The sequence below is a fragment of the Eulemur rufifrons genome, chromosome 1 (genome assembly GCF_041146395.1).
Source record: "Eulemur rufifrons isolate Redbay chromosome 1, OSU_ERuf_1, whole genome shotgun sequence".
Lineage (NCBI taxonomy): Eukaryota > Metazoa > Chordata > Mammalia > Primates > Lemuridae > Eulemur > Eulemur rufifrons.
In genome coordinates, this window is record NC_090983.1 from 67,667,976 (window position 1) to 67,694,741 (window position 26,766).

Genomic DNA, 26,766 nt, shown 5'->3' on the forward strand with positions numbered 1-26,766 from the left:
CACGACTAGATTCTCATATCAAGCCAGTGTAAAAGGTATTTTCTAAAACATTTTTAGCTTCTATTAATACAATTTCTTAAGTAGGAAATAATTCTATTTGGTTTCAACAAATTTCAAGAAATCTCTCTTACACACACATGTAAAAGGGTATATCAGTCAACTTTTTATGTTTATCATCATTCCCTTAAAAATTTCTTTAAAAAAAGATTTATCCAAATGTATAAGAATGAGAAGCTCACAACTATTTAAAAGCAAATCAAAAATAACTTTTTAGGCTGGGCATGGTGGGTCACACCTGTAATCCTAGCACTTTGGAAGGCCAAGGTGGGAGGCCAGGAGTTTGAAACCAGCCTGGGCAACATAGCGAGACTCCATCTCTACAAAAAATTTTAAAAAATAATATTTTTTTAAATTTCAGAATATTATGGGGGTATACACGTTTTGGCTACATAATTTGCTTTTGTACAGTTTAAGTCAAAGTTATAACTGCCCTTCACCCAGATAGTGTGCATTGTACCGTTAGGTGTGAATTTACCCATCCCCTCCTCCCCACTCCCACCTACTTGACTTCCGTTGTATTTTATTTCCATAGTGCACATAAGTGTTGATCAACTAGTTCCAATGTAGTATTGAGTACATGTGGTGTTTATTTTTCCAGAATGGTCTCCAGTTCCATCCAAGCTGTTATAAAAGATACTAGATCACCATTTTTTATGGCTCAGTAGTACGCCATGGTACACATATACCACATTTTATTAATCTACTCATGGATTGATGGGCACTTGGGTTGTTTCCACATCTTTGCAATTGTGAATTGTCCTGCTATAAACATTCAAGTCCAAGTGTCTTTTTTATAAAATGTCATTTTTTCTCTTGGGTAAATATCTAGTAGTGGGATTGCTGGATCAAATGGTAGGTACTCTTTAAGTTCTTTGAGTATCTCCATACTACTTTCCATAGAGGTTGTACTAGTTTATAGTTCCACCAACAGTGTGTAAGTGTTCCTTTCACTCTGCTTCCATGCCAGCATCTGTTGTTTTGGGACTTTTTGATAAAAGCTATTCTCACTGGAGTTCGGTGATATCTTATTGTGGTTTTGATTTGCATTTCCCTGATGATTAAAGATGTTGAGCATTTTTCATGTGTTTGTTAGCCATTAGTCTATCATTTTAAAAGTTTCTGTTCATGTCTTTTGTCTACTTTTTAATGGGGTTGTTTGATTTTTTTCTTTGCTGATTTGCTTGAGTTCTTTGTAGATTCTGATTATCAGCCGATTATCGGATGTATAGCATGCAAATATTTTCTCTCAATCTGTAGGTTGTTAATTTACTCTATTGATTGTGTCCTTGGCTGTGCAGAAACTTTTTAATTTGATCAGGTCCCATTTATTTTTGTTGTTGCTGTGATTGCTTTTGGGGTCTCCTTCATAAATTCTTTCCCGGCCGGGCGCGGTGGCTCACGCCTGTAATCCTAGCACTCTGGGAGGCCGAGGTGGGTGGATCGCTCAAGGTCAGGAGTTCGAGACCAGCCTGAGCAAGAGCGAGACCCCCATCTCTACTAAAAAATAGAAAGAAATTATCTGGCCAACTAAAATATATATAGAAAAAATTAGCCGGGCATAGTGGCGCATGCCTGTAGTCCCAGCTACTCGGGAGGCTGAGGCAGTAGGATCGCTTAAGCCCAGGAGTTTGAGGTTGCTGTGAGCTAGGCTGACGCCACGGCACTCACTCTAGCCAGGGCAACAAAGCGACACTCTGTCTCCAAAAAAAAACAAAAAAAAAAAACAAAAAAAAAAAAATAAATTCTTTCCCTAGGCCATTATCTATAAGAGTTTTTCCAATATTTTCTTCCAGAATTCTTATAGTTTCATGCCTTAGGGTTTAGAAACACAGCCTGTCAGACCATCCTGGCAGAAGAGTAGAGGGCTGGACTGAGGAGGGCGGAGAACAATTGCTTGGATGTGGACCAGGGGGAGAGACAGCAGAGGAGTCCGGGGACCCCACTGAGAGGAGCTGCGAAGCTGAGACAGAGGATAGAGAAGAGAGATCGGCGGCACAGACAAAATCCAGGGCTTAATAATAACAATTTTTTTTAAGAAAAGAAATCTACCATCAGCTTAGCTAATGCATCTCCTTTATTTAGATCACAAGGTACACTAGTCTAACTCTGTTAGGAACCCTTGGCCCCATGAGATGCCTGTTATGTCCATACGGCCTCTGCAGAAAGGAATCACTGTTCACAGCCTACCCGAGAGACATGGGGAGAGAGTGGGCCGCAGTTCTTCTACTTAGCAAATCCAAAAAGCACCACAGAAGTGTGTCAACCATTTAGACCTTCAGCTAAGAGTCTCACCTTCACTCAGGGTTACTTAAAGGGAATAATTTCACTTTCACTCTAAAACACTGAAAACTACAAATATCCAGCATTTTTGATCTCTAAATAGGACATTTTTTTCTTTGTGTCATAAAACCCTCTAAGAATCTTAAAAGAACTAGCTAATCACATGTTTTGTAAGCACTTTTTTTCCGTGTCCTGGGTTGATATGCCCTTAGGTTAAATCAGTTCCTTTGGGATTGGAAATTAACTCATTCAGAGTTCGAGCATTCAATTTGATAAACAGTACTATATTGAAACAAAAGGATAAATTCCAGATTCTAACACTTGTGGAAAGAGTTATATGCTGATGAATTTTATATATGACCATCCCGTGATCTAGATATCATATGATGTGTCCAAAATAATAAACCAGATAAATGTAAGCATAAAACTATAATATTCAGCAACCTAGATAGGAAATGGTGTTAGAAAAGCACAACGACTGAATCCTTTAAAAACTTTCCATGCCATTAAGCAGTTTAAAAGGTGAAGGTGATGCTTACCAACACACACGTAACTGGACCCTGTAGAGAATCAACTGCTTAAGTGAAGACATATGTCTCAAACATAAAATTAACAAGCACACAGGGAAGACAAAGCTATTAATGAATGGTATAAAAATTTAAGAATCCACTTGGAAATATCTTTCATCAGTTCTAAATTACCTAACTCATACTCTTCCTTAGGGTAAAGCTTGTTTTCTTATGAAGGATTAATTCTGCAAGGTCACACTAAAGTTTGAGAATGGATATCTACCACGGTTTTAGTATATACAATGCAGCAAGGAATGGGTCTTTTTCCAATATGTGTGATTCATTTGACATCAGGAGGAAAAGCTTGCTGCTAATTTATGTGTGTGTCTAGGATTAAATGTAATGAACATTTTTCTCATGCAGACCACTGCTTTCCTGAAGTGCCCTTAGTTAAACTGAAATCAATTTATTGTTAACTACTTAGCAATCAGTGTTAGAGTTAACAGTATGTATACACATTATAGGGGGGAAAAACTGACCTCTTGCCGTAGTAAAAAGCATCACTATGCTGAAAGGAGATTGTTTTCACATATTTCAGACATTTGGTGTATTATTGCTACTTCTTGGAAGAGCCTTCAGCCACAACTTTGACGGAAATCCAGATTTGTTCTTTATATTAACTAAAGAGTGGCTTTTAAAAATAATTTCTCTGTGTTCAGTTTTCTGGAATTTCCTTCTCTCCCCTCCCCCAAAAAGCTGTTATCATGGTGTCAGATAACTCCACGTGTGGAAGGTTAGTTAGGGTCATAACAAAATTAAGAAATGCCATAAAGATACTTCTGAGAACAGCCCAACAAGATCAGTGCACACATGGCTCTTTACTATTCATTTACTAGCCTACACTCAATAAATCAATGGTTACTGAACTCAACTGAATTTCCAAACCGATCAGTTTCTAACTGAAATGATTGGTCTTAAGTTATCATCAGCCAGTTGGAGGGCAGCCCCAGAAAGTCCAGACCAGCTCTGGTTCATCCCTGCAGACCGATTCAAAACCCTTAAGTTACCACTGCTAAGTGCGATTGACTGATGATACCAGAGAATCATTTCAGTCTGAGACCTCCTGACACCACTCGCCAGAGATACATAGTTACCTTAAAGTCAGTGCTGAAAGAGGAGATAAACCCTTAATCCAGGCCACAATCTAAAGACAAGGGGCTCAGAGTCTGAATGGGAACTAGGCTGCAGACCATTTCCCTCCGACAGGATGTGTAGTGATTACAGTTCACAGTGCTAAAAATGGGGACATTAATTTCTCCCCAAAATAGAATGAGATCGTTTACTGCACCTTAGCCTGAGATAGACCCAGCTGTGACTAACACCTTCATGATTTATGTGGAGGGGGCCTGAAGCTAATGCCAAATTTTTAGAATTAAGAAAGGCATTCTGTTTTCAAAATATTGTATCAAGGTGATATATATGTATATTTATTATAAGACACCGATCTACTCTGTTATTAAGTGTACAAAGCCTAGTACAGAACAATATATAAAACATGACCACTTTCATGCAAAATTTTTAACAGGGTGCAAGTAAAAACATAAAATTTTATGGAAAGATTTGGAAGAAAGGGTTATCGATTACCAGAGAAGAACTGGGGTGGGGGATGGAGGGAGGGAGCAGAGGGAGGCTTTCACTCTTCATGTCTATCTTTCTATTTTCCACAGTGATTGAAATTTCTAGTCATGTACTTGCATGAATTTTATTTACCTATTTTTGTCTACTAGGGTTATCTGGGCAGTAAATTGAATCATGATTTGTTTTCATATTTGAAATTCTCTATATTAAAAAATCTCATAAATGTTATATTAAAATTTTAATATAAATAAAGCAACAATCTCAATCTGGGCAAGTTAATACAAAATACCGGTGAGATTCATCCAAAAAATATCTACTGGGCACTATTATGTGCAGGTACTAAGAGCTGGGGATATAGCAGTCAGTAAAACAGATAAGCAAAGGAACATTGTCAAACTTTACACAAATTAGGTACTATCATGAGATAAGGAATCAGAAGCTGAAAGAAGTAGCTTACTCAGGTCACATCGTTAGCAAGAAGAAAAGTGGTGAATGAACCCAGGAAGTCTTATACCAAGGTATCACCTATCATTTTAACTTACTCTTCCTACTGTCTCCTTGTCTCTGCACTCTGAAAGAGCAGAATGTTTTCCCAATTTAATGATGGAAAAACTAATGTTCACAAAATGACTTTGTCCTAAAGGATGTAATTATTAAGTTACAGAACTGACATAAGGCTTCTAGGGAATAATGTGTCATCTGACATCATGGGATGATAGTTAAGAAAACATAAGGCACAACACACTGAGAATATATGTGCTCAATCTAGTAAAATCTAAACAAATATAAGGATTATGATGATTACATCTGTACTTTGATCTTAGAGATGTTAAAAGCCAACCACACAAAAACTTATAAACTAGCTGGCCTTGGATATTTTTAATCTAACACAAAATTAGTGAACACAAATGTGTCTGGAACTATTAAAAACTTCGCAAGAAACATACGGAACACATATAATTTACTTCTCTCTTTTTCGTTTGAACTAAACTCTGGTTAACGGTTTTTAAAACTCAATTAGGTACCACTGCATAAATTTCTATTACCAAGACTAGAAGAGGCACTTTGGTGTTTCCAGTTCAAAGTAAAAATCCAAAGACTGCCTACTTATCTCATGTAGGTATCCAGAAATGAGAAGGAAACCTTGGACGTTGGTGGATAAGAAATTATCTCTAATATTTTTCTGAGTAAAACTGTATTTGGTACAAATTGGGTACATCTTGGACTCTTCAGGAAGGTTTAGTTATTGGAGAACCAATAATTAATAAGGCAGCATCACCTATAAGGTAGCAGGAGAGCATTCTAGGAGAATACAGATAATACAATATCATAGTTTCTGCACATCTGTTTTATCAGATATTAAAAGCCTTATATATTCTACATGGAAAATTATTAAAATAAGGAAGGAAAAAATTCTCATCCATAATCATATTACCTAGAGATCATCACCATTAATATTTAACATTATTTCCTTTCTTTTTTTTTTATGTGTATATTGCTTAGATCCTACCGGACATAAAATCTCAAGTCCTACATTCTAAACTAACATGGTATCATTAGTATTTTCCGAGGACATTAAAGATATTTATAATTCTTAATGACTGCATAATATTCCCTTGTGTGGCTATGCCTTAATTTATTTATCTATTACCCTAAGGTGAGGAAATGAAGTGGTTTCTAATCTTTCTCAACTACAAATAATGTCATAATGAGTACTGTTGCACATTAATCACTATTTCATATAGAACCGCTAGTTTGTCTACTAGATTTACCACATATTGAAATAAAAACAGTGCACATATTCGGTACTCTTAGCACGGTCATATGGATTTTTTCCCACAGATGTCTTGAAATGTACATTAGGAATAATTATTAATTTTTTAGCTAGAACTACATGTTTCTTTTTTGATTTATGTAGAATTGAAAACATATATGAAAATAGAGAGTTTAATGAACCCACATGTACCCTTACCCAGCTTAAATGATTTTCAATTAATAGATATTCTTATTTCATCTCTACCCCTACCCATTTCTTCATCCCCAATTATCTTTGTTAATTTGCTAGGTTAGAAATTATATATGATTTTTACTTGCTATACTATTTCTTAAAACTTATTTCAAAAGTTGTAAACCCAAGAATACCTGAGTGGCCTACGTTTTTAGATTCTTCATAAGCAACTTTGGATATTTACAAAATTAATTTTTAATTTTTTTATAGATACATGGTCTCACCTTGTTGCTCAGGCTGGAGTGCAGTGGCATGATCATAGCTCACTGCAGCCTCAAACTCCTGGGCTCAAGTGATCCTCCTGCCTCAGACTCCCAACTAGCTGGGACTACAAGTACACAGCACCAGGCCCAGCTAATTTTTCTTATTATAATATTTTCCAGGGATGGGGTCTCACTATGTTGCCCAGGCTGGTCTCAAATTCCTGACCAAAGTGCTGGGATTACAGGTATGGGGCACTACACCTGGCTAAAATTAATTTTTAAGGCCTTAATTAAAAGTATTAGATTATTAAATATGAAATATCCAATTTCCTTAAGTACTAAGTTTGACAATTAATATCTCTGACACTTCATTTGACACTTCTTGTTTTTTCGGTTTTTTTTTTTTTTTTATTGTGAAGGTACATCCTCATTCTTTCAAATGCATGCCTTGGCTTGTGATTATCTTTCAAATTTTTTTTAGAGCAATTTTTGTGAAACCATGGATTAATAAAAAGTTCGTGTTATTTTTTAATATGAGTTCTGTTGCAGAACCAATGCAGCACAGATAGCTTGAAATATCAACAAAGTGTTTGGGAAAGTTGTGGCTAATGAACGCATGGTATGTCGATGGTTTAAGAAGTTCTGTTCTGGTGATTTTAATCTTGAAAATGAGCTACTCAGGTGACCTGAGACCAAGGTGGATAATGATGAACTGAAAGCTGTAGTGGAAGCGAATCCATCTCAACCTATGCATGAATTAGCAGCAAGGTTTGATGTTACTATCCCAACAATATTGGCTTATTTGAAACAAATGGGCAAGGTAAAGATGCTGGATAGATGGGTATCGCATGAATTAAACGAGCTTCAGAAGAGAAATCATCTGGAAGCTTGCCTTTCTTTGCTGTCACGACATAAATGTGAACCATTTCTACACCGTATTGTTACGTGTGACGCAAAATGGATTCTTTTTGACAATTGCAGTCATTCGGCACAATGGTTGGATAAAGATGAAGTGCTGAAACATAGTCCAAAACCGAATATTCATTAAAAAAAGCTAATGGTGTCTGTTTGGTGGTCCAGCGCTGGGATTATCCACTGCAGCTTCAGGAAACCAGGTCAATGGTTGCAGTGGATGAAATGATGAGGATGCTTGCGATTAAGCAGCCAAGATGGGTCAACAGAGACAGGCCAATCCTCTTGCAAGACCACATGTCACAAAAAAACAACCCTGTTCCAAATATAGAAGCTGGACTTGGAAACTCTCTGTCATCAACCGTATTCACCAGACCTTGCACCAACTGACTACCACTTCTTCCGGGCTTTGGACCACTTTTTGCAAGGAAAAATATTCAATTCTAAACAAGCTGTGGAAAACATCTTCCACAATTTCATCACCACTCACTCTCCGGTCTTCTCTGCTGCTGGCATAAGCAAGCTACCACTAAGATGGCAAAACTGTGTCAATAGTTTAGGCACACACTTTGATTAACTGTAGTGCTTCTTGTTTGAGATGTAATAAACTACACTTTTGATTCGAAATCAGGCATTTCATATTTAATGACCTAATATAATTCAAAAATACTAATTCTTACACTCTGAAGGTGACTAAACTAAACAAAGTAGATAAAGAGACAGATCCCAAATCATTAATCCTTAGAAATAAGTATTGTCGTAAGTGGCTAAGAAATTCCCGAGCGTGGTTTGTATTTTGTGTTTTGAAAGGGTTCCTTTGCTTACTTCTGCCCATTTTGAACAGCAAGGCAGCGTCTGTTATTAGCAAAGGCATGCTAGAAGAAGAAATTAAACACAGACGATCTCCCGTGACCCCCTTTCTCGGGCGTTGACCTCCGTGTTGGAAGAAGGTTTACCTGTAATAACCAGGCATCACAATATGGACGCCAGCGCTTGGCTGGCAGATAGCTGCAGCGTTCTTATCATCCATTTTGCGCACAGAGTCTGTGAAGGGTCCCGTGGCATTGATAACACATTTGGCTCTCACATCAAATTCCTGCCCTGTGAAAGAAAGCAGCATCAATCACTCACCCCATTTGTTTCTCTGTTCACAGATGCTGTGGATTATTAATTCACCTATTAACTTAACCCATGGTGAAGTATACTGCATACCACACTAAGTGACATGAGCAGCCAGAGTTACTGAAGAGCCAAACAAAAGGCTCGGATCTGAGTAAATTTACCCAAAACAAGCCTGAATTGAAGAAAGAAAAGCATTCCACTTGTTTATTGTGGTTCCCAGTCCATTTTATTGGGAACATCAAGACACCAATCGTGAAGAAAGTGGAGTGAGTAAATCATCCGCTTTCTTCTTAAAACTTCAATGTGTAAACAGTGTTGCTATGAGATAACATTTCACAGCGCTTTTGTTCGAGAAATCATGTAATGTTGAAGCTGCCTACATGGCCCTACAATCAGGGCAAGAACAAAAGTGTAACCGAAGTTAAAGGCGATTGACTTTAATGACGTGTAAATGCACTGCCGGTGTCACCTAAGAGGTACTTTGAGACTTGGCACATTTACTTAATTTTATTAATAACATGTTTTTGTAAAGAAAACGGAATGCATTCATAGCTGTGGGAATTTTGTGGGCATTTATTATCATTATCATTATTATAATTATAATACAAAGGGGAAAAATTGCCGAGTCCCACAAGGGAAATTTTCATGTTAAACCAGTCATTGTTGACAATAAGGAATATAATTAATATGACTCTGAAATGTGGCTTAAAGGAAAGAGAAGTGACAGAAAAATTATAATTCAGTCATTATATAAGCCAGGCAAGATGCTAAGAAATACCTCCCGCCCAGAGACCTGGCATACCTGTGAGGACATCCTTGCAGCGCGCACCGCTCACGTGGACTTGCCCTGTCTGGGGGTCCTCCTTCTTGAGCAAGCTCACCACCTCCATGTAATTGGCGGTGGCAGCCCCGTACCTGGCAGCAGTCAGAGCAATGGCAAGGTTCATCCGTGCATCGTTGTGCTGTCCTGCAGCAGGGGAAGCATCAGGGGAGGGACAGGAGTCACCTCAAGCCATGGACTGGTGGTACAGAAGTGTGTCACAACAGATATGTCACATCTGTCCCTGTCACCCAGGATATACATGATGGCTGGGCAGCTCGACAGGGTGCAATTTAAAAATACATGGTCATTCTCACTCAGGCATCTACCTGCCACTTCAGTGTGTGCATTTTGTGTAGCACAAAAATGGTGAAAAATATCCCTTTCCTACAGAGCTGACATCAATTATCTGCAAGTAAAGAAATAAGTAATTATTCTTTCAGTGTTGGAACATATGTATATGTCAGACTTCTCCTAATACAGACAAATTGTAAGCATGAAAGTGAAGCGATTCAAAACTTCAGAATATTTGACACCCCAACTGGTGTTGATGAACAATTTTTCTGAGAATGTGCTCTATCTAATATTTAAAATCGAGAGCTTAATCTTCTACGGAGGATCTCTTGCTATTCTGTAAAAGGATTTTTCTTGGTTTAAATTTTGATCGAGGCTCCTTAAAATGTAACATTTTTTTTAATCACACATAAAAGCTAAGAAATTAAGCAGGGCAAAAATTTAATTACAGAACAATTCCTACCTGTATTGTTAAAGATTTATTGCTGAAAAATCCTAGTTAAAGAAAACTAAGGGAGAGGAGAAGGGGGGAAAGATGATTAATCACTTTAAAATACTGGCATCACTAGAGACTTTTTCTATTTATTATTGCCAGTGGAGTTAACGCTGACCAGGAAGAATTACTCTACATTGCAGGGGCCAGGTTCTCTGTGCCCTGAATAATTAATTATCCAGGGCTAGATGTATTGAAGCAGGGTTCAAATTCCCACACATTGGGATCAGTTCTATCAAGATAATACTGATAAAGGGATGAATGCGTAATGGATATTGTTGTTGATTTATGTTGCCAGCATACCAAACATTGAGTATAAATGGTTTATGTAAAGTTTCTTCCTTGTGATTCAGTCTGTGCAGGGCTAGCAGCACTACACAAGTAATCTGTTCCAGCTAAAAGGGCAAAGTTATAAAGAGAGAATCAATGACTGAAGATCCTGCTGCCCCTCCCCACAAACATCTTATTCTAAAACCACTGAACTAATACAATCGGCTAAGAACCTTTCCCCTCAAATTAAATGCTCTATCAAGTGCAGAACATTACATTAAACCTCAGTGTGCAAAATAAGGAGCCATTTTATCCATAAATTAATAGAACGACAGTAGTAGAAGAAAGAAAACAACAACAGGAGCAGTTGAGGTATAAGTGGGAAGACAGTGTAGCAATTCTATCAGTGTCAACTCAGCATGACCCTTTAGTTGCTTTAAATAATCCATAAGTATGTTTAAAGCTAAGTTTAAGAAACCAATTTTTATTAATGTAGGGCTCCTTATTTAAAACTGGAATATGTGTCACAAAGTTAAAACAGTCTAAAGAAACTAAATAAAAATTCCATTGTAGATCATCTCCTTAAACTAAGGAGATACCACAGCACCCACACCACACAATCTGTCTAGTAGATACATGTATATAACAGGACACACCCTACCCAACAGAGGTAAGTATTTGGTAGTACAAAAAATCCAAGTCATGTTTATCCTCACCAAAGGTGTTAAGAAACTCTAACCCATTTGAGTATACCTTGCTTTGCAGACAGGACAAATCTGTGTAATTGAACTATTTTAAATTCTAAATGAAGTCACTGTTCACAGGAACCAGCAGAAATTCCATTTATTAAATGATAGATTCCTTTGGAAAGTGGTATACCTCTTACACAATCGTCTGATTCCAAGGTGACTTTGGAAATACAAAATTTTCTTTTTAAAATATAAAAAAATCTCGTTGGAGCAGTATAGGTATAGTTCATCAAGCTCTGTTGCTTCCATACTAAAAAAAAAATATGTCTCCGTAATTAGCTTCTAAACTCCAATACTACTGAAGGTAAACAAGGCCAACCTTAGTTAAAAATGTGAGTCAGAAACAAGTTCCATTGGTCTTTGTTTTGCCATATCTACCTCCGGCACCCAGCAGCACCTGCCCTGACTCAAGTGTCACTTACTTACAAAGGATTCATGACATGATCCTTGTTGCCACAATTCTTATACTGCCATCAGTCCTACCATCTACAATTGGGAAGTCATTTGCAGCTCCCTGAACATCCCTGTCATTTCCCACCTTCATGCCTTTGCCCACATTTATGCTTCTGGCTGGATATACTGTTCTTGAACTTCTGGAAAACCTCTGTTGATCTCTCATGATCTTGTTCACATAGCTCCCCAAGTCTCCCCTTATCTGCATCCCTCCGAGACAAAATTGTTCACTTCCTCCCTGAGTCAACATTATATCTCCTATGTACCTATTTTATAGTCTTTCTGATACTATAGTCACCCATGCACCCATTCTATTTACAAAAATAAAAACCTTTGAGTCAGGCACTGGGGCAAATGCGGGGAACATAACAATGAGGATACAGGATGATCTCTACTGCGTGCAAATTACATTCCACTGTAATTACTGTGTGATTCCCATGCCTCAAGGGAAGCTGGAAGCCTCATTTGTTCATCTTTTTTTTTTTTTCTCTAGTTAATACCGGGCACAAAATAGGTATCCAGTAAGTGTTGAGTTTAGCCAAACTCCATTCAATGTGCTAAATAAACAGGTAACGAAAGTCTTATCTCTAACTATGGAATGGAATGCTTTCCCTCTTGTTAAAGAAATCTCAGACATTAGTAAATCGGTGGCAAGAAATTTGAGGGGGGCAAAAATGTGCAAAATCTGAATTGAACCCCAAACTAGGCCTTATATTTCTGTTGAATAAGTGGGAAGGAAGCAGAAATAGTTATGAATGATTCCCTCAGGACTTATCCCACAATTGCCCCTTACTTTGCAGGGAAACGCAGGCACAGCTATTATTGGCTCCTAAAAATTGAGGAGCAAGTGATGTAACCTCCCCTAAGCCCTGGGGCTCACACCACTGCCCAGCAAATCCTCTTCTTTCCAGACATTCAGTTTAATCCACTTACCTCCTTGGATGCAGGCGAAACTTCCTCCTCCCCTACCCACACTAAATTTACCCTTTACCCTGAGAAACCCAGATCTCACACTGTATGTTTCCTGGGATATAAGTGATATATTTTCAGTATTCTTAACCAAATTTCCCTAGCCCTCCTTCCTGACATTTTGAAAGGTATCTCTATGCTGCCTATAATTTTAATTCTGGAGAAAAAAGTTTTTGACAACACTGCATGTCATTGGAATGTGATACAATAATCTCTAACCCCCACCCAAGTGATCTGCTTATTAAGTTTAGATTTTCAAATCCGTTTCCTTAGAGCCAGGCAACATTATACTGTTTTTCACTGATTAGTGAATAGCTTTACATTGGCACTTACACAAGGACCCAGACGGGGACTGTGAAAATCTGTTTCCTACTCTGTTCTCTTCTGCACTTGAAATCTTACATATGTGCACATACTGAGCTTACAACTCAATGAAGAGAAGCACATAAGAGGTGGAACTATAACTGTTTTCCCTCGTTTAGAAAAACAAAATATAAAATCTACCCACCAAAAAGAATGAAGGTTGGTGGTGGTAGAGACGATTTTATCTTAATCCTCCAGGGCCTTGGACACAGGACAGTGAGAGATATTTTATGTGAAAAATGCATGACCACACATATTTTAGAATGTAGCCATTTAAAATGCAGGCCTCAAATATAAATATTTTGGAGACATAGCAGTATTGCTCTCCTCAGAGTCAAAGTTTGGCAACTAAGTTAACATGCAAAATAGCTGAAAAAAGAGAAATTATCATTGAATGTGTAAAGGGCATGAAGAATGAGTAAATATGGGAGAAAAAAAAACAGGTAACAAATTACCTGGCATTTTTCTGTTCTTTCAGTTCTAAATTTCTGTGATGCTCTGAAAATCCACATACAATCTTTCCTTTAATACAACATACTTTTAAATGGTCCTTTACTGTATGCAGACCTATCTATGCACATACCAATCTATCTGATATCTAGCTGCCTGTATAGAAAGTCTAATTGTTAGAAAAAAATAGTTCTTAATTAAAATAACCCTTGTCCATAACCCCATCATCAATAGAAATTACCACTTGAAATATTGAGAATATTTTCTTCCATCTGCCTGTGCCCTGAACTTGAGTCTCATGCAATCACGCTGGCTACGTCCAGCAGGTGGGAAACAGAGGCTTGAAAGAAAGCTTTCATCTCATTTCTAACAAAATCCACACAGCATGCTTCATTGTCCCAGACTGACAGCGTCACAGTGACCTCTCTGGCAGCTTCCCCTTCATGGTATGGCAAAGGTTATTCAAAGTTTAACCTACCAAACTCAAGCTGATTTAATATAACCATTAATTTCCCTTTCTGATGGGAGAAGTGCAGGCAGAGGCAGAGCAAGATAGGTGTGTATGCTCATGTGTGTGTCTGTGTGTGTGTGTGTGTGTGTGTAAGAGGATTATTAAATTCTGCTTTAAGTACATATGATGAGTAAACCTAAAAAGGAAAACTCAAAATAACAACATGCTTTTCATGGTAAATTTTGACAATAATGCAACTTCCAAAAGTAAATCATTTATAAAAGTGAGTATTTGTGTGAGCTGTGGCAGGGGTCCAGGAGGCACATGGGGCAGTGTAGGGAGAATGCACCTAGTAAGACACGGTGGAGAATGGCTCTGGGCTTGGAATAATTGGGCTGCAACATTTGGGTGTGCCACCAACCTGACTGGGGGAAATATGAGTGATGCACTGTATTCCTCTAGGCTTCGGTGCCCTAGGAAAGGAGAGGAGCTGGGTACTCTGAAATTATACATTGCATGTAATGGCTAAGCTTTAATAGTCCCCTCCCCCTTTCAAGATTTCACTTCAACCGTTTCCCCATTGCTGGCTTCTCTGACTTTGCCCCACCACGTCTAAAAGAGACTGGGCACGAATAAAGTGCAAAAGATGTGCTTCATGAAGAAAATAAGAGAAAAAAATCATAAATCATACCCTTCTATTAGATCTAAAGTTATATTTAGATTTTGATTTGATGAGCTTTTGTGGACTATGCAGCATCTTGCAAAAATTGCCCCAATCCTTCAGCCCTCCCTGTAGCCATGCCTTTGCCACGAGTCTTCACAGTGTCTTCTCCCACTCTGATTCTAGACTCAGCTATGGTGAAATTGTTTTGGCCAACAGAATGTTAGTACATGTAATAAAAACAGAGGGTCAAGGGCCAGGCAAGGTGGCTCACGCCTGTAATCCTAGCACTCTGGGAGGCCGAGGCGGGTGGATCACTGGAGCTCAGGAGTTCGAGACCAGCCTGAGCAAAAGCGAGACCCTGTCTCTACTAAAAATAGAAAGAAATTATCTGGCCAACTAAAAATATATATAGAAAAAATTAGCCGGGCATGGTGGCTCATGCATGTAGTCCCAGCTACTCGGGAGGCTAAGGCAGGAGGATTGCTTGAGCCCAGGAGTTTGAGGTTGCTGTGAGCTAGGCTGATGCCACGGCACTCACTCTAGCCCGGGCAACAGAGCGAGACTCTGTCTCAAAAAAAAAAAAAAAAAAAACAAAAACAAACCAGAGGGTCAAAAGAGTACCTGTGTGTTTCTGCTTGTGCTCTTGCCCTATGCCAATGACATGAAAAGGACACGCCCAGGCTAGCCTGCTGGTACCAAGAAGAGAATGAGAGGCAAGTGGAGGTCACCCCAGTCATCCCAGCCAAGGCCATCCTATATCACCTGACAGACAACCAACACCTCCACATAGGAGTGCAAGTTTGGTAGGACCAGAGAATTGTCCAGCCAACCCCAGATGAGAAGATAAGAGCCACCTAGAGGACCATTCCAATGCATGCACAATAAAGCCCAAGTATTTTTATGCTACTGAGATCTGTAGCTATTTTATATGAGAAATTATAGCAATAGATAACTTATAACAGGCAATGTAGACAATTTTCATGGTGGCTTGTGTCTATAGTCCCAGCTACTCAAGAGGCAAGAGGATCACTTGAGGTCAGGAGTTCAAGACCATCAAGACCAGCCTGGGCAACACAGTGAGACCCTATCTCTTAAAAAAAAAAAAAAAAGGAAAGAATTGCTATAAATAAAAGATGATTAGTTTGTTCCACAGGGGCTATTTAGTACGTAGGATACCTGAATAAGGGAATTAATAATGATTCCAACAGCCTCAATGCCCATCACCCCTTCACACTTATCCTAAATTTCCAAACTGACCATACTACCCAACCTCAAATAAGACTTTGCTCTTTCACATCTCTGGCTTTTTGCTCATGTTGCCCCTACTCCATGGCACATCTGACCCAATCAGGTACACTTTTCAACTTTTAATCATTTCTTCATCAAACCTTCCCTAACTGCTTTTGGACACAATGGCCTTCCCTTTTCTGTGTTTCCATGTCACTTTGTACACACATCTATTACACCACAAACTATTTTCTAAGTACTTGCATTCAACACCCACTCATTTATTCAGTGCTTTTAATGGCCAAGTATTGTGCCAGGGACTGGGTTTATAATGGACACACAAATAGACATAGTTACAGGTCTAGGGAACATCAGTTCTAATATTAATAATATGTTCCTGCAAGAATGGAGTGCATCTTATTCAATGTTGCTTCTCAGCACCTACCACAGCATTTGCTGCCTAGCAAACATGAATGAATGCACATGACCATAGAACATAATCGCGTTCAGGGACTGGTGAAATAAGGAAATGCACTCAAGGCTTAAAGATTCCAGGTACAGTCCTCAATCTCTTGACCTCCATTCAATGATAGCCATGGTACTGATGGATCCAAGGGACTATTTTCTCTCTACCTAGCAGACAATGGAAACAGAATGTCTTCGACCACAAAATCTTGGGTGAAAACATAAGCAAAGGGAGGAGGCCAGAGATAAAGTTGAGGCAGCAAGGGTTTGATGTATGATTTAGACAGCAATTTACTGTGGGCCAGGCATGGTGCCAGGCACCAGGGAGCTCCTGAGTAGGGAGAATAAGATTTCTTTGGTCTCTGCCCTATGGATCCTCACTCTAATCAAGAAGACAGATAAAATCAAGTACAGTAAATTAATAAGACAATTATGATGGCAATGTTGGCAATCAAGGGGAAAAAGTAGAGGGCAGAGAGAGCAGATCTCCACAGCAGGGGCTATATTTTGGACAGGGAAGTTAGGGAAAGTGGTCAAGATAAGCAAAAAGTAGAGAAAATGCATACAGAAGGCAATTAATTTCTGACAGCAAGACCACCTAAATCAGTGCTAATGTGCAGTGACATCCAAAGCTTACATGAAGCATAAAATACCAGAAATGTGACCGTGGTGTTAGTACAACCCCACTGTGTTAAGAAGTGCCTGCAAAGTGATTTTCCTTTCTTTCATTTATACGTTAAAGTATTCACCTATGTTTTATGTATATTTATCAGGAACTATGCTTAAAAATCTTCCTGGATTGGTGTACATTTTTGCAGGAAATGTCTTCTAGTATAGACAGGTGAAACTCAAAATAAAAGCATAATATTTCAAGTTTATGAATTGGAGTAATTTGCTGTCACCTATCCACACTACAGTTCTCAAGAAGGGACACTTGTTAGCACTGAGCCTGTAATCATTTTTATTATTAAATACAAAGGTACAATTAAATGCAGGCACAGGATGTGACCTGCATCATAATTCTGCCAGGCCTTTCTCTTCACAATATCCTTTTCATTATCCTAGGCCTTTTGTTCCTTCGTGTTTCTTTTGTCTCACCCTAAGTTCTTGAACACGCTATTTACAATCTCAATAATTAGCAATCAGGGTGGATCTGTGGTCTTTGGCCCTGTGTAAACGAAACATTGTGAAGTTCCCTAACGTGACATATTTAAGTACATAAAGTTTCTATACCCTCGGGACTTTCCTTTCTTGAAAAAGTTTTAAGTGAATCTAATGAGGAGTAAGTTTTCTACTTTTCAGACACTTAGGAATGCAGCAGCTAAGGCTGAGCAAAAATGAAACCACATTTAAACTGCAAACAACAGAATGCTTTGGTATTCATTAGCTATTTCTGTACAAAAATACCTAAGTTTACAATGAAGACTCTATACATTGGTTTACAATGAGGATTCACTGTGCCTAACAATTCTCTCTCTAGCATAAGCCAAAAATAGTTATTTTTCATATTTTTAAGAAAGAAAAAGGAAAAGGGAACAATGTGGCAAAAATTATTTGAAATGAAAGTCAGGAAGCAAGAAAGCCTACAGAAACTCCTTTACAGTCCATACAATTACGTGGCCTAAAAACCTGGGTAGGTTTGTGAAATGCACTAAAATCACTGATAAGCCATCTTTGAATGTCTGGCTTCGAGGGTAAAGGTCTCTCTTAATTAAGAGCCAGCAGTCTAGACGGCATGGCATCTTAACCAAGAAAACTATCCTGAGAATGCTTGAGATTAACTCCTTTTGCAAATATTTATTGAACACCTACTGTGTGCCAGGCACTGAACTAAGTATCACTGTGGGGAGAAGAAATTGCAAGAGATCGGATTAGCCCAGCTGTCCCAGGACACAGACACAAGAGCAAGTTCACAGTGTAACTTGGAGAAGTCACATGCTCCCCAAAGGCTTTCCATTTCCTACCACACTTCCTTTCGCCTTCCTCTGCAGTTTTCCTAAAATATTACCAAACACAGTACTCCAGATATATCTTCTTTTCTCTTTTTAATTACAGGAAGATTTACAAAACTTGAGTTACAGGAGTATGTGCTTAAGTTCAAGTCTCATCTCTACCAACTATGAAACTTCTTGCTAGTTGCTTCACCTATTCTCTCAGCCGTGCAAAGGGAATGAACTCGGGATTAACACAGAGTTATTGTGAGGAAGAAGTGAGAGAAGAAATGCATGCTACAACCTAATAGTTCTCAATAAACATTAACTTTTATTATTAAAAGGTTAAAAAAAATTACTAGAAAGCCAAGACTACTTTCTACTTTAATTACAACATATGGTTATTGCCTAAAATACTTAAAAACAACAATAAAAAAAGCCCTGAATGTTTTTCAGTTCTAAATGGTTTTATTGCTCATCGGACTGGCAATAAATGTGTAACAACTGTTAGGCGTGGACCAAATCTGCAGGTGGCAGATACAGGCCAGGGGGGAGGTTCCTAGGGGTGGAGAAGCCAGGGGAGGGACTGTAGGAAAACGCAGCTCACAACCCCAAGGAATAGGAACTTGAAGTTTTGAGGCACAAACACCTGTGGAGCCGTAACTTTGTTGTAAGAACACCTGTCAATCATGTATATCAATCCTCTGGTAACATCCCACGCCTCCTGTAAACCCTCCCCACCCCCACCAGGTCACCTGGGAGTCCCCAACATCTTTCTCCACTCGTGGAGACTGACCTGTTCCTCTCTGGAACGTGTTCTCACTTTGTATAGCTCCCTTCTTTTCTGCAATAAAAGCTGTTTGTATGGAATTTCTTTCTGTTTGTGGTCACTCCATCACATTGGCCCTGCTTGTGAATTTTCCAAGAAAGGAGCCAAAGAACCAGGATGACAGGCCACCAAGAGGCTGGACCTGACACAACTAATCTATAATCTCTGTACTGTTTGCTCTTTTTGTTTCTTTCTCTCTCTAAAGTTTTCACCACTGAAAAACAAGAAACAAGGTTATGTTTTTCTGTATGTCACAAAGGATAGAAAGACAAGAGGATGGTTTTCAATCAAGTAGAAAACTGTTCATATGTATTAAAATATTAGAATTACCAACTCTTAATCCAGAGGACTTCATTTTCTCTTAAAAATTAGGGAGCTTCTGCCAGTTTTTACAAAGGAAATCAACAGGAGCTATAAATTTGGTATCCTAGGAAAAGTCAGAAAACCCAAATTTTAATCCCTTAGAGAGTCACTAACTGGGTATATTTCCATAGCAGATGATTGTCTGGCACTTTGGTTTTGCTTCCTAGCATCTAAACTCCCTTCCGCATCGTATAAGTCTTGCAGTGAGGCAGGCTACCCTCCCACAGGAGAGGAAGAAAGGTCCCCTGGGATACAGGCCTCTAACCTGGCTCTGCCAATCAGATGCTTTCAACACAGACTTCGATCCAGAGCTAGTGACCTGATCCAAAGAACCTTCAATCTGGAGGTGGAGGCAACGGCAGCAGCACCGTCCTGTTTCCAGGGGCAGCAGTGACACAGATGTCAGCAGCAGTGGCAGAGCAAGACAGGATGTGTAGTGATCAGCAATGAGGTCTTTGGTGCACTGGTTCTGGGACAGGATTTTGCCTGTGGCTCCGGTTGCTACAAATCATTTTTGGTCCCTTATTTTTCAAGCTAGGTCTTCCGCCTTCCCAGCATTTCTGCCTGTTGCTCCATGTCCTCTGAAGAAATTCCTTTTCTCCTTAAGCCGGCCAGATTTGTTTTGTTTTGTTTTGTTCTGTTTTTTTTTTTGTGGGCAACTAGAAACTTGGACAAGTCCTGACCCTGTGTCTCAGTTTCCTCAGTGCTTGAGCCACAGGGTAGAATGTGATGATCTCTCAGGTCCCTCTCAGCTCTACCAGTTTTATAAATTGCAATCACAAAATTTCAAATAAACCAACTGAAAACTTGAGAAGCTAATTACATAACAAGTCAAAAGAAGCCCTTGGATGCAACAAAACCACCTTTCATAAAAGGACTGGCAAAAGTGAATCATTTCACTTACACAGAACCATCCTTTCAGTTCTCCCTTCCTCATTTGTGTGTGAGTACATGCACACAACTTTTTACAAAAACGCAGGAATGGCTCAACCTGCCCCAGGGGTGATGCTGAGTGTGAGCTACATAATAAATACATGAAACCATGTGCTAAGGACCAGCTGGGGAATTCTAACTGGAAGCTGCCTTTTGAGAACCTTTATCTGTTTCATGGTAAGTCCTGTTGTATCTTATCAGATTTCTCTCTCTAATCACAGGAAGATTCTACACCTTATCAAATTGTTATCAAATCAGTCTGACCAGAACCCAATGTCCCAATTGTCAGAAAGGAATGTATACTGGGCCATTTACATGAAAAGCAGAGCACGGGGTCTAGAGGCCCAGCCTGCCTGGACTAACACGGGTTCTCAGCACATCCCTTCTCTCATTTGTCTGTTTTCTTCATCTATAAAGTATGGCTCACACCAACTTCTCTTACGATCCTCTAGAGCCATTGAAACGATCAGATTCAAGCACATGCAGAAGCATTTGCAAACTGCAAAGCATTATAAGAATAAAACTATTTCCTTCTACTAAATTTACTTTCCTTCTTGTTTCGTTGTAGGTAAGCCTTTAATTTACTATTCAAATCATAAGCATGCCTCAGTTATCAGAATATCTCTCAGCAACCCAGATTCAGTGTTTATTAGGAAACTTTATCTGGGGCTTGAAACTCTAAAAGAAGAAGAAATAGAAAATCAGAATTTCATTCTCTTTTTAACCATAAAAGCAAAACATTCAGACTCACTACACAAAGATATCTTTAACAGATACTGTTTCAAGGTATAGTAAGAATATCCTATTGGTTCTGCGGGAACTCTATAGTTACTAAGAAAAATCTTGATCTTAATTTGGATATTCAAATAGGTTTGCCCTACTGGATATTTTTTTGAACAGCAGTCTGAGTCATCTGATTTACATGAATGTTTCACTTCTCATAGGAATAAATAAATTAAGGGCAGCAACTTGGTTCTCTCCCCCACCATTATCTCCAACAATGGCTGGCACGTAGGAAGGTGTTAGAACTGTTTGTTGTCTAAAGCAATCAATTTATAATGCAATAGGCTGTGAGTTGGGCTAGTGCCAATCAATTTACCAGAGCCCGATCACCCTAAGAGGAACGAGAAAGCAGCTCTTGTGACCCTTTACAGCCACGGCCATGTGCTGAGGCAGAAGACTGAGGTGCAACTACGGTGGGAATCAGCTTAATTTCAATACTTTCTAACAGCTGGTAGAATATTTGATATCTCCCAGATAAAAAGACACAAAAAGAAAGTTTATACACTATTAGTTATCAATAAAATTATGTCAAATTGCAACCACATACATCCAATACGACAGCCGTATCTTTTAAGCCAACAAATTTGTCAACATGTAAGCATGTAAAACAAAACTTTCCCTCTGTGGGAAGTGGGATGGGAGGACTAACTAGAGATGTAATAATGCCCCCTGTGCTTGAGAAAGACATTTCTAATATTCTAGACAGTTTGATTCAAATCTGCATTCAATAAATATGTCAGAGCTTAAAAATAAAATATTTCAATAAAGAGGCTATAGACTCATTTCTGATAAACTATTACATACATTAAAATTAAATAGTACCATAAAAATAGCTCTTTCACCAAAAAGCTTTCAATGGATGCCAAAAATTTTCCTTTCGTCTCTAAAATGTGGGAAAATGGTAACATGCATTTAAGTCAAATGTTAAAAAACCAAAACCAAAAACAACTACCAATATCCTCATGCTTCTAACCATTTTCTATAATCTAAAAAACAATAAATTTCGATATTATACAATGTCATACCAAATGAAAAATATGTGTATTAGTTTTACTTTCAACTTTTAAATACAAGGCTGGCACAATGGCTATTATGAATGTTTTCACTTTTGTTTTATAATGAAAAATAAAATGAATCAAATACTATGCTTCAGTGCGTGGAGTTTCTTGCCCATATTGCCAGCAATTCTCAAAGTCTTCCTGGTAATAATGCTGGTCAGTGGTTATTATCAAAGCAAGATCCTATTAGTTTCTGAGACAGTCAAGGTGCCCTCGCCCTGTTGTAATTACCGATAACCTTCAACCTGCAGCCTGAGAGCCACACAGTCCCTGAGTCAATCCTGAGTCAATCCTGACCACACCTGGCAGGATATAAGGAATCGCATCCCTCCAGAAACTGTTACCTGCCCATAAACTGTTATCTGCCCTCAAGGAAGCTTTAGACAAGGGAATGAATCCCTGGTGCTCACCAGGCTGCAGTCCCTCCTACCAAATACACCAAACATAATAGCCCCTGTCCCAATATCTGGTTTACACTCTTGAACTACTTGAACCAGAACTCTCTTCTCAGCTTGCTTGGCCAAAGTTCTCACATTCTGCCTAGCCCTTTCCCCAAGGACTGGCTTCTATCTCTCTATTTCAAGGGGTTTCCTTGTACCCTCCATAGACCCCCCTTTTCCCAAAGAATCCTCCAGATAGCATCATGCATTTGAATCCATGGATGAATTCACTAAGAAAACCGCTCCCCTGCTCAGACCAATGCTCAGATCCTCGCACGCTGATGAGGAGTGGGATGAGTCTCAAGATTGCCGAGTCAGCTGAGACACGTGTGGACTGCTAGCCACTCCCTTGGAAGCTTGCTCAGACAGACTAGACCTTGAGCCCTACTTGCTTGTTGGTTCACTTCTCTGTCTCTACCCACTTGTCTTGGAAGAGCCCCGCCCTCAAACATTATTGAAGGGTGTCCACATTTTAAGGACAAGAAACCTTTTAGCAGCCAGATTTAGTGCAGCCACATATAGCTATATAAGTGTGCATTTCTTACCACCTATAGAAAATAAAAAAAGTTACTCATCTACTTTTTACCAATATCATAGTTCAGGATACAAATGCAACGTAAATTTTACTTTATGAGTTTTTAATTCATCTGGTCACAAATAAAACATTTACATGTCAAAAATGTTGAATTCTAATTAAAAACCTAAGCCTAAAAATCAAAGACTCTAACAGGCTTTAACAGTCTATTCACCTTAAGGAGAGGGCAAAATTATAACATATTACTCCATTAAAATACAACTTAAAATAGAGCATATTAGTCTTCTACTTAACACACGTCTCAAAACTTCTGAGGAGCACTGCACAAAGACGCTTTTGTAAAACAACCTCCCAGCACTTTGATGTGACCGTATGTTCATTAAAAGGAAGTATTACTACTTACATACATAAGGTACATAATGAATTCAGTATGTGTCTAGAGTTGGCTAATGCCATTAAAGCACATGCCAAAAGCACAGACTATAAATCAAAATGCGATTTGTCAAAGTAAGATCTTAATATGATACAGGTTAAAAATAAATAAATAAACCACTAATGTCCCGATATGGGATTGGTGAGGAGAGCTAAGACCAAACTGAGCCCAGGTTGCAAATGACATGCCTTTGTTCTATCTATAGCTTTGGCTACTCCTCTCGCTCTTCCACCTGGATAAGTACAAAATTAGCATGCACCAGGCATTCTTCATTTCCCAGAGGGTTTATATCTCTAACACTGCTTTAAAGACTGATATTCTTTCCAAAATGCTGACATAAACCAGTTGGGCAATCACAGATTTTTTAATGCCCACATTACTGAAGTTTTAAAAGATCTAGATTATTCTTAAAACCGAATTTGGAAACACTTGACATTAGTTTATTAATTTACTTCCAAATGAAAGATTTAACAAAAAAACAGGAAGGGCAGACACGCAAATAAAGAGACAAGCCACAAAGACGACTACCAGAAAAATAAGATCTAGATAGTAAGTAGATGCTGGAGTTGTCCAGGAAATGTAACCAAAATACAGATCCTGACTCATGTGTTATACCTTCCCTTTCCTATGTCTTCATCTCTCTCTCCGGCCTAGAATTCCTTCACATCGACATAAAATCTCATCCAAGACTTTCCCATTAATAATCCAAATACGTTTCATGGATCCTGAGTTCTCTGTATCAAATGCTGTTTAAACTCACTGGATGCCCACTGCCTATAGAATTCAAACTAAATTCCTCAGCATGGCACACCTGGTCCTCCACTATCCGGGCCCTTCATGCTATTCCAACACTTCTGCTTACCACCCTAGGCTCCAGCTCCACACAACTGCTTCCTGTGTGCCGTGTGCCTGTGTGCCTTTGGCTGCAATGTTCCCTTCAACATCCTCCCTTGCTGACTTTACCTGGCCATCCTATGCTTTACTAAAATTCAGTGAAGTACTAAAATCAGCTTTGCTAGATTCCCCACACCCACGTTAGGTACATGCCTCTTGCAGAAATTCTCACGTGCAACTGTAACTCATTGGCTGGCTTGTCTGTGTCCCCCATTAGTCAAAGAGTTTTTTGAGGAAAGGAAACATTTTGTGTTATTCTGTGTATCTGCAGTACCTATACCGTCGCCTGGCTTATAGATGTCACTCATATATAATCACTGAATACATATATAAACAAATATAATTGCTGGTCATATAAAAACAACTAAGAATACTATCCTATCTAAAAAAGATAGAAAGCTACATGTTATTTCAACTTGACATGCAAAATGTTGCTTCCGTTACGGTCATTCCAAGACTAATACATTAAAGCCAATCTTGAAGCATAGAATATGAAACTAAACAAAAAAATCTGAGAAAGTATTGATATTCATTTTTAGAGTCTATACAGATGTGGCAATGTCATAACATAAGCCTAGGTCTATAGTGGGCACACTTCAATTCAGAAATATCACATATCAACATTCAGTCAACTTCTTCCCAATAATCATACATCAGGTAATTCAGCAGTGTTTACATGAAATTCATTTTTTTTCCCATGTTGGGACTTTTCACAAATTTCTGGAGGGCAAATTTATCAAAACCAAGCAGGAATGATACGATCCAAGTCTGAGGCCTCGCTGACAGAATCAGATTGGTCAATGGACTAATAGGCTGGATGGTGACAACAGAGGCTGGTGAAGAAGCCCTGCAGTTTTGGGGGCTACAGCTGCAGCAGCAGATACACGAGGCTAAAATTCAAATACTGCTTTCTAGGTGTTCTCCAACATTTCTCCAGAAGAACTCATAGCTCATGAGTTGATGGGGGAGAAAAAGACTGCTCAGCTTTTCATTATGTCACTTTAACAGATGAACCAAACATACATACAGAGACCACCACAGTCCAGGCAAGCGTTCCTCAGGGCTGCAATGGTACAACATTTTCTGGAGCATGCCTGTTTAGCTCTGGACACAAAACTGAAAGCAATGAGGGTGATCACAACCTACTGAACAGGAGAGAAGCCCTCTACGCTCAGTAGCTGCTGCTGCTGCGTTCAGCCCTAGGAAACTTCCCTTCTTGAGAAGAGTGAGGCACAATTTCAAAGTCTGGGGTAACTTAATCCACCAAGGCCAGGCCATTAGGCTTTAGGCCTCACCTGCTGACACAGCTCTTTTAGCAAACAGGGACTCCTTTCTGATGCAAAGTGCAGCAGCTCTTTCTTAGGAAAACTTCTATGGCTGCTGGTTCTAATTTGTGACTCTGCCCAACACTAGACAAAACATGATTTCTATATCAAATACATGTCATAAAGGTAGAAAATAGAAAATTTATTTTTTTCTCAAGCCCTTTACCCAATGGCCTTCTAAGTTCCTGTTAAAGCTTTCTCGGTTATGCTCAGAATTTCCAGCCTGGCTTCATCTGGTTTCTGGGTAGTACTGCTGTTGCCAACAGAACAATTTCAATAAAAGAGCTGCTGGGATCAGCCCCTCCTGCTGTCTCTAAAATTTCAAGTGCAATATTTGTGAAAAAATGGCGAAAAATGCCAGAATTCAAAGGCAATTAACAAGGGTAAATAGTCTGAAATCTATAGCTCAGAAAGTGCATGAGGGAAAAGCGCCTCCTTAAAACCCGACACTGGGGGAGAAGGCGGGAAAAAGGGGGAAAAGCCCAATCACAGACAGCCACCTGCACGTGGGAGGCCCTCAGTTACACCTACATGCAATAAAAGGCTTGTTGAACTGAGATATGTAATCACAAAAATCACAAAAAGGAGACAAGAAGGCAAAATTAAAATTTATGAGGTGAATTAATTCTATTCACATTTGTGGTGGGGTGGGGAGAAGAGAGGACCAAGGTCACATTAAACAGCAAATGTAGCAAATTAAAATAATTAAACTTTAGTGAGCGAGGTGTTTAATTGCATCTAGGTATTTATATTACTTCGAATATTACACTAAATTGTATGCATATTTCATTATGTTTGTGTCAATGTTGCTGCTTAGCTTTTTTAAATAGGGTCATTTGCTA

The 26,766-nt window shown here is 38.9% G+C and overlaps 1 protein-coding gene across 1 annotated transcript in view; it reads right to left on the minus strand.

Moving 5' to 3' along the window:
• The window catches only part of GPD2 (glycerol-3-phosphate dehydrogenase 2), a 134,319-nt gene that overhangs the window by 25,710 nt on the left and 81,843 nt on the right, over nt 1-26,766 (minus strand). The window contains exons 7-8 of the mRNA XM_069472462.1: nt 9,535-9,699; nt 8,567-8,711 (exon numbers count right to left, since the gene is read on the minus strand). Of these exons, the coding sequence (XP_069328563.1) occupies nt 8,567-8,711; nt 9,535-9,699 (310 nt within the window). The remainder of the gene's footprint in view (nt 1-8,566; nt 8,712-9,534; nt 9,700-26,766) is intronic.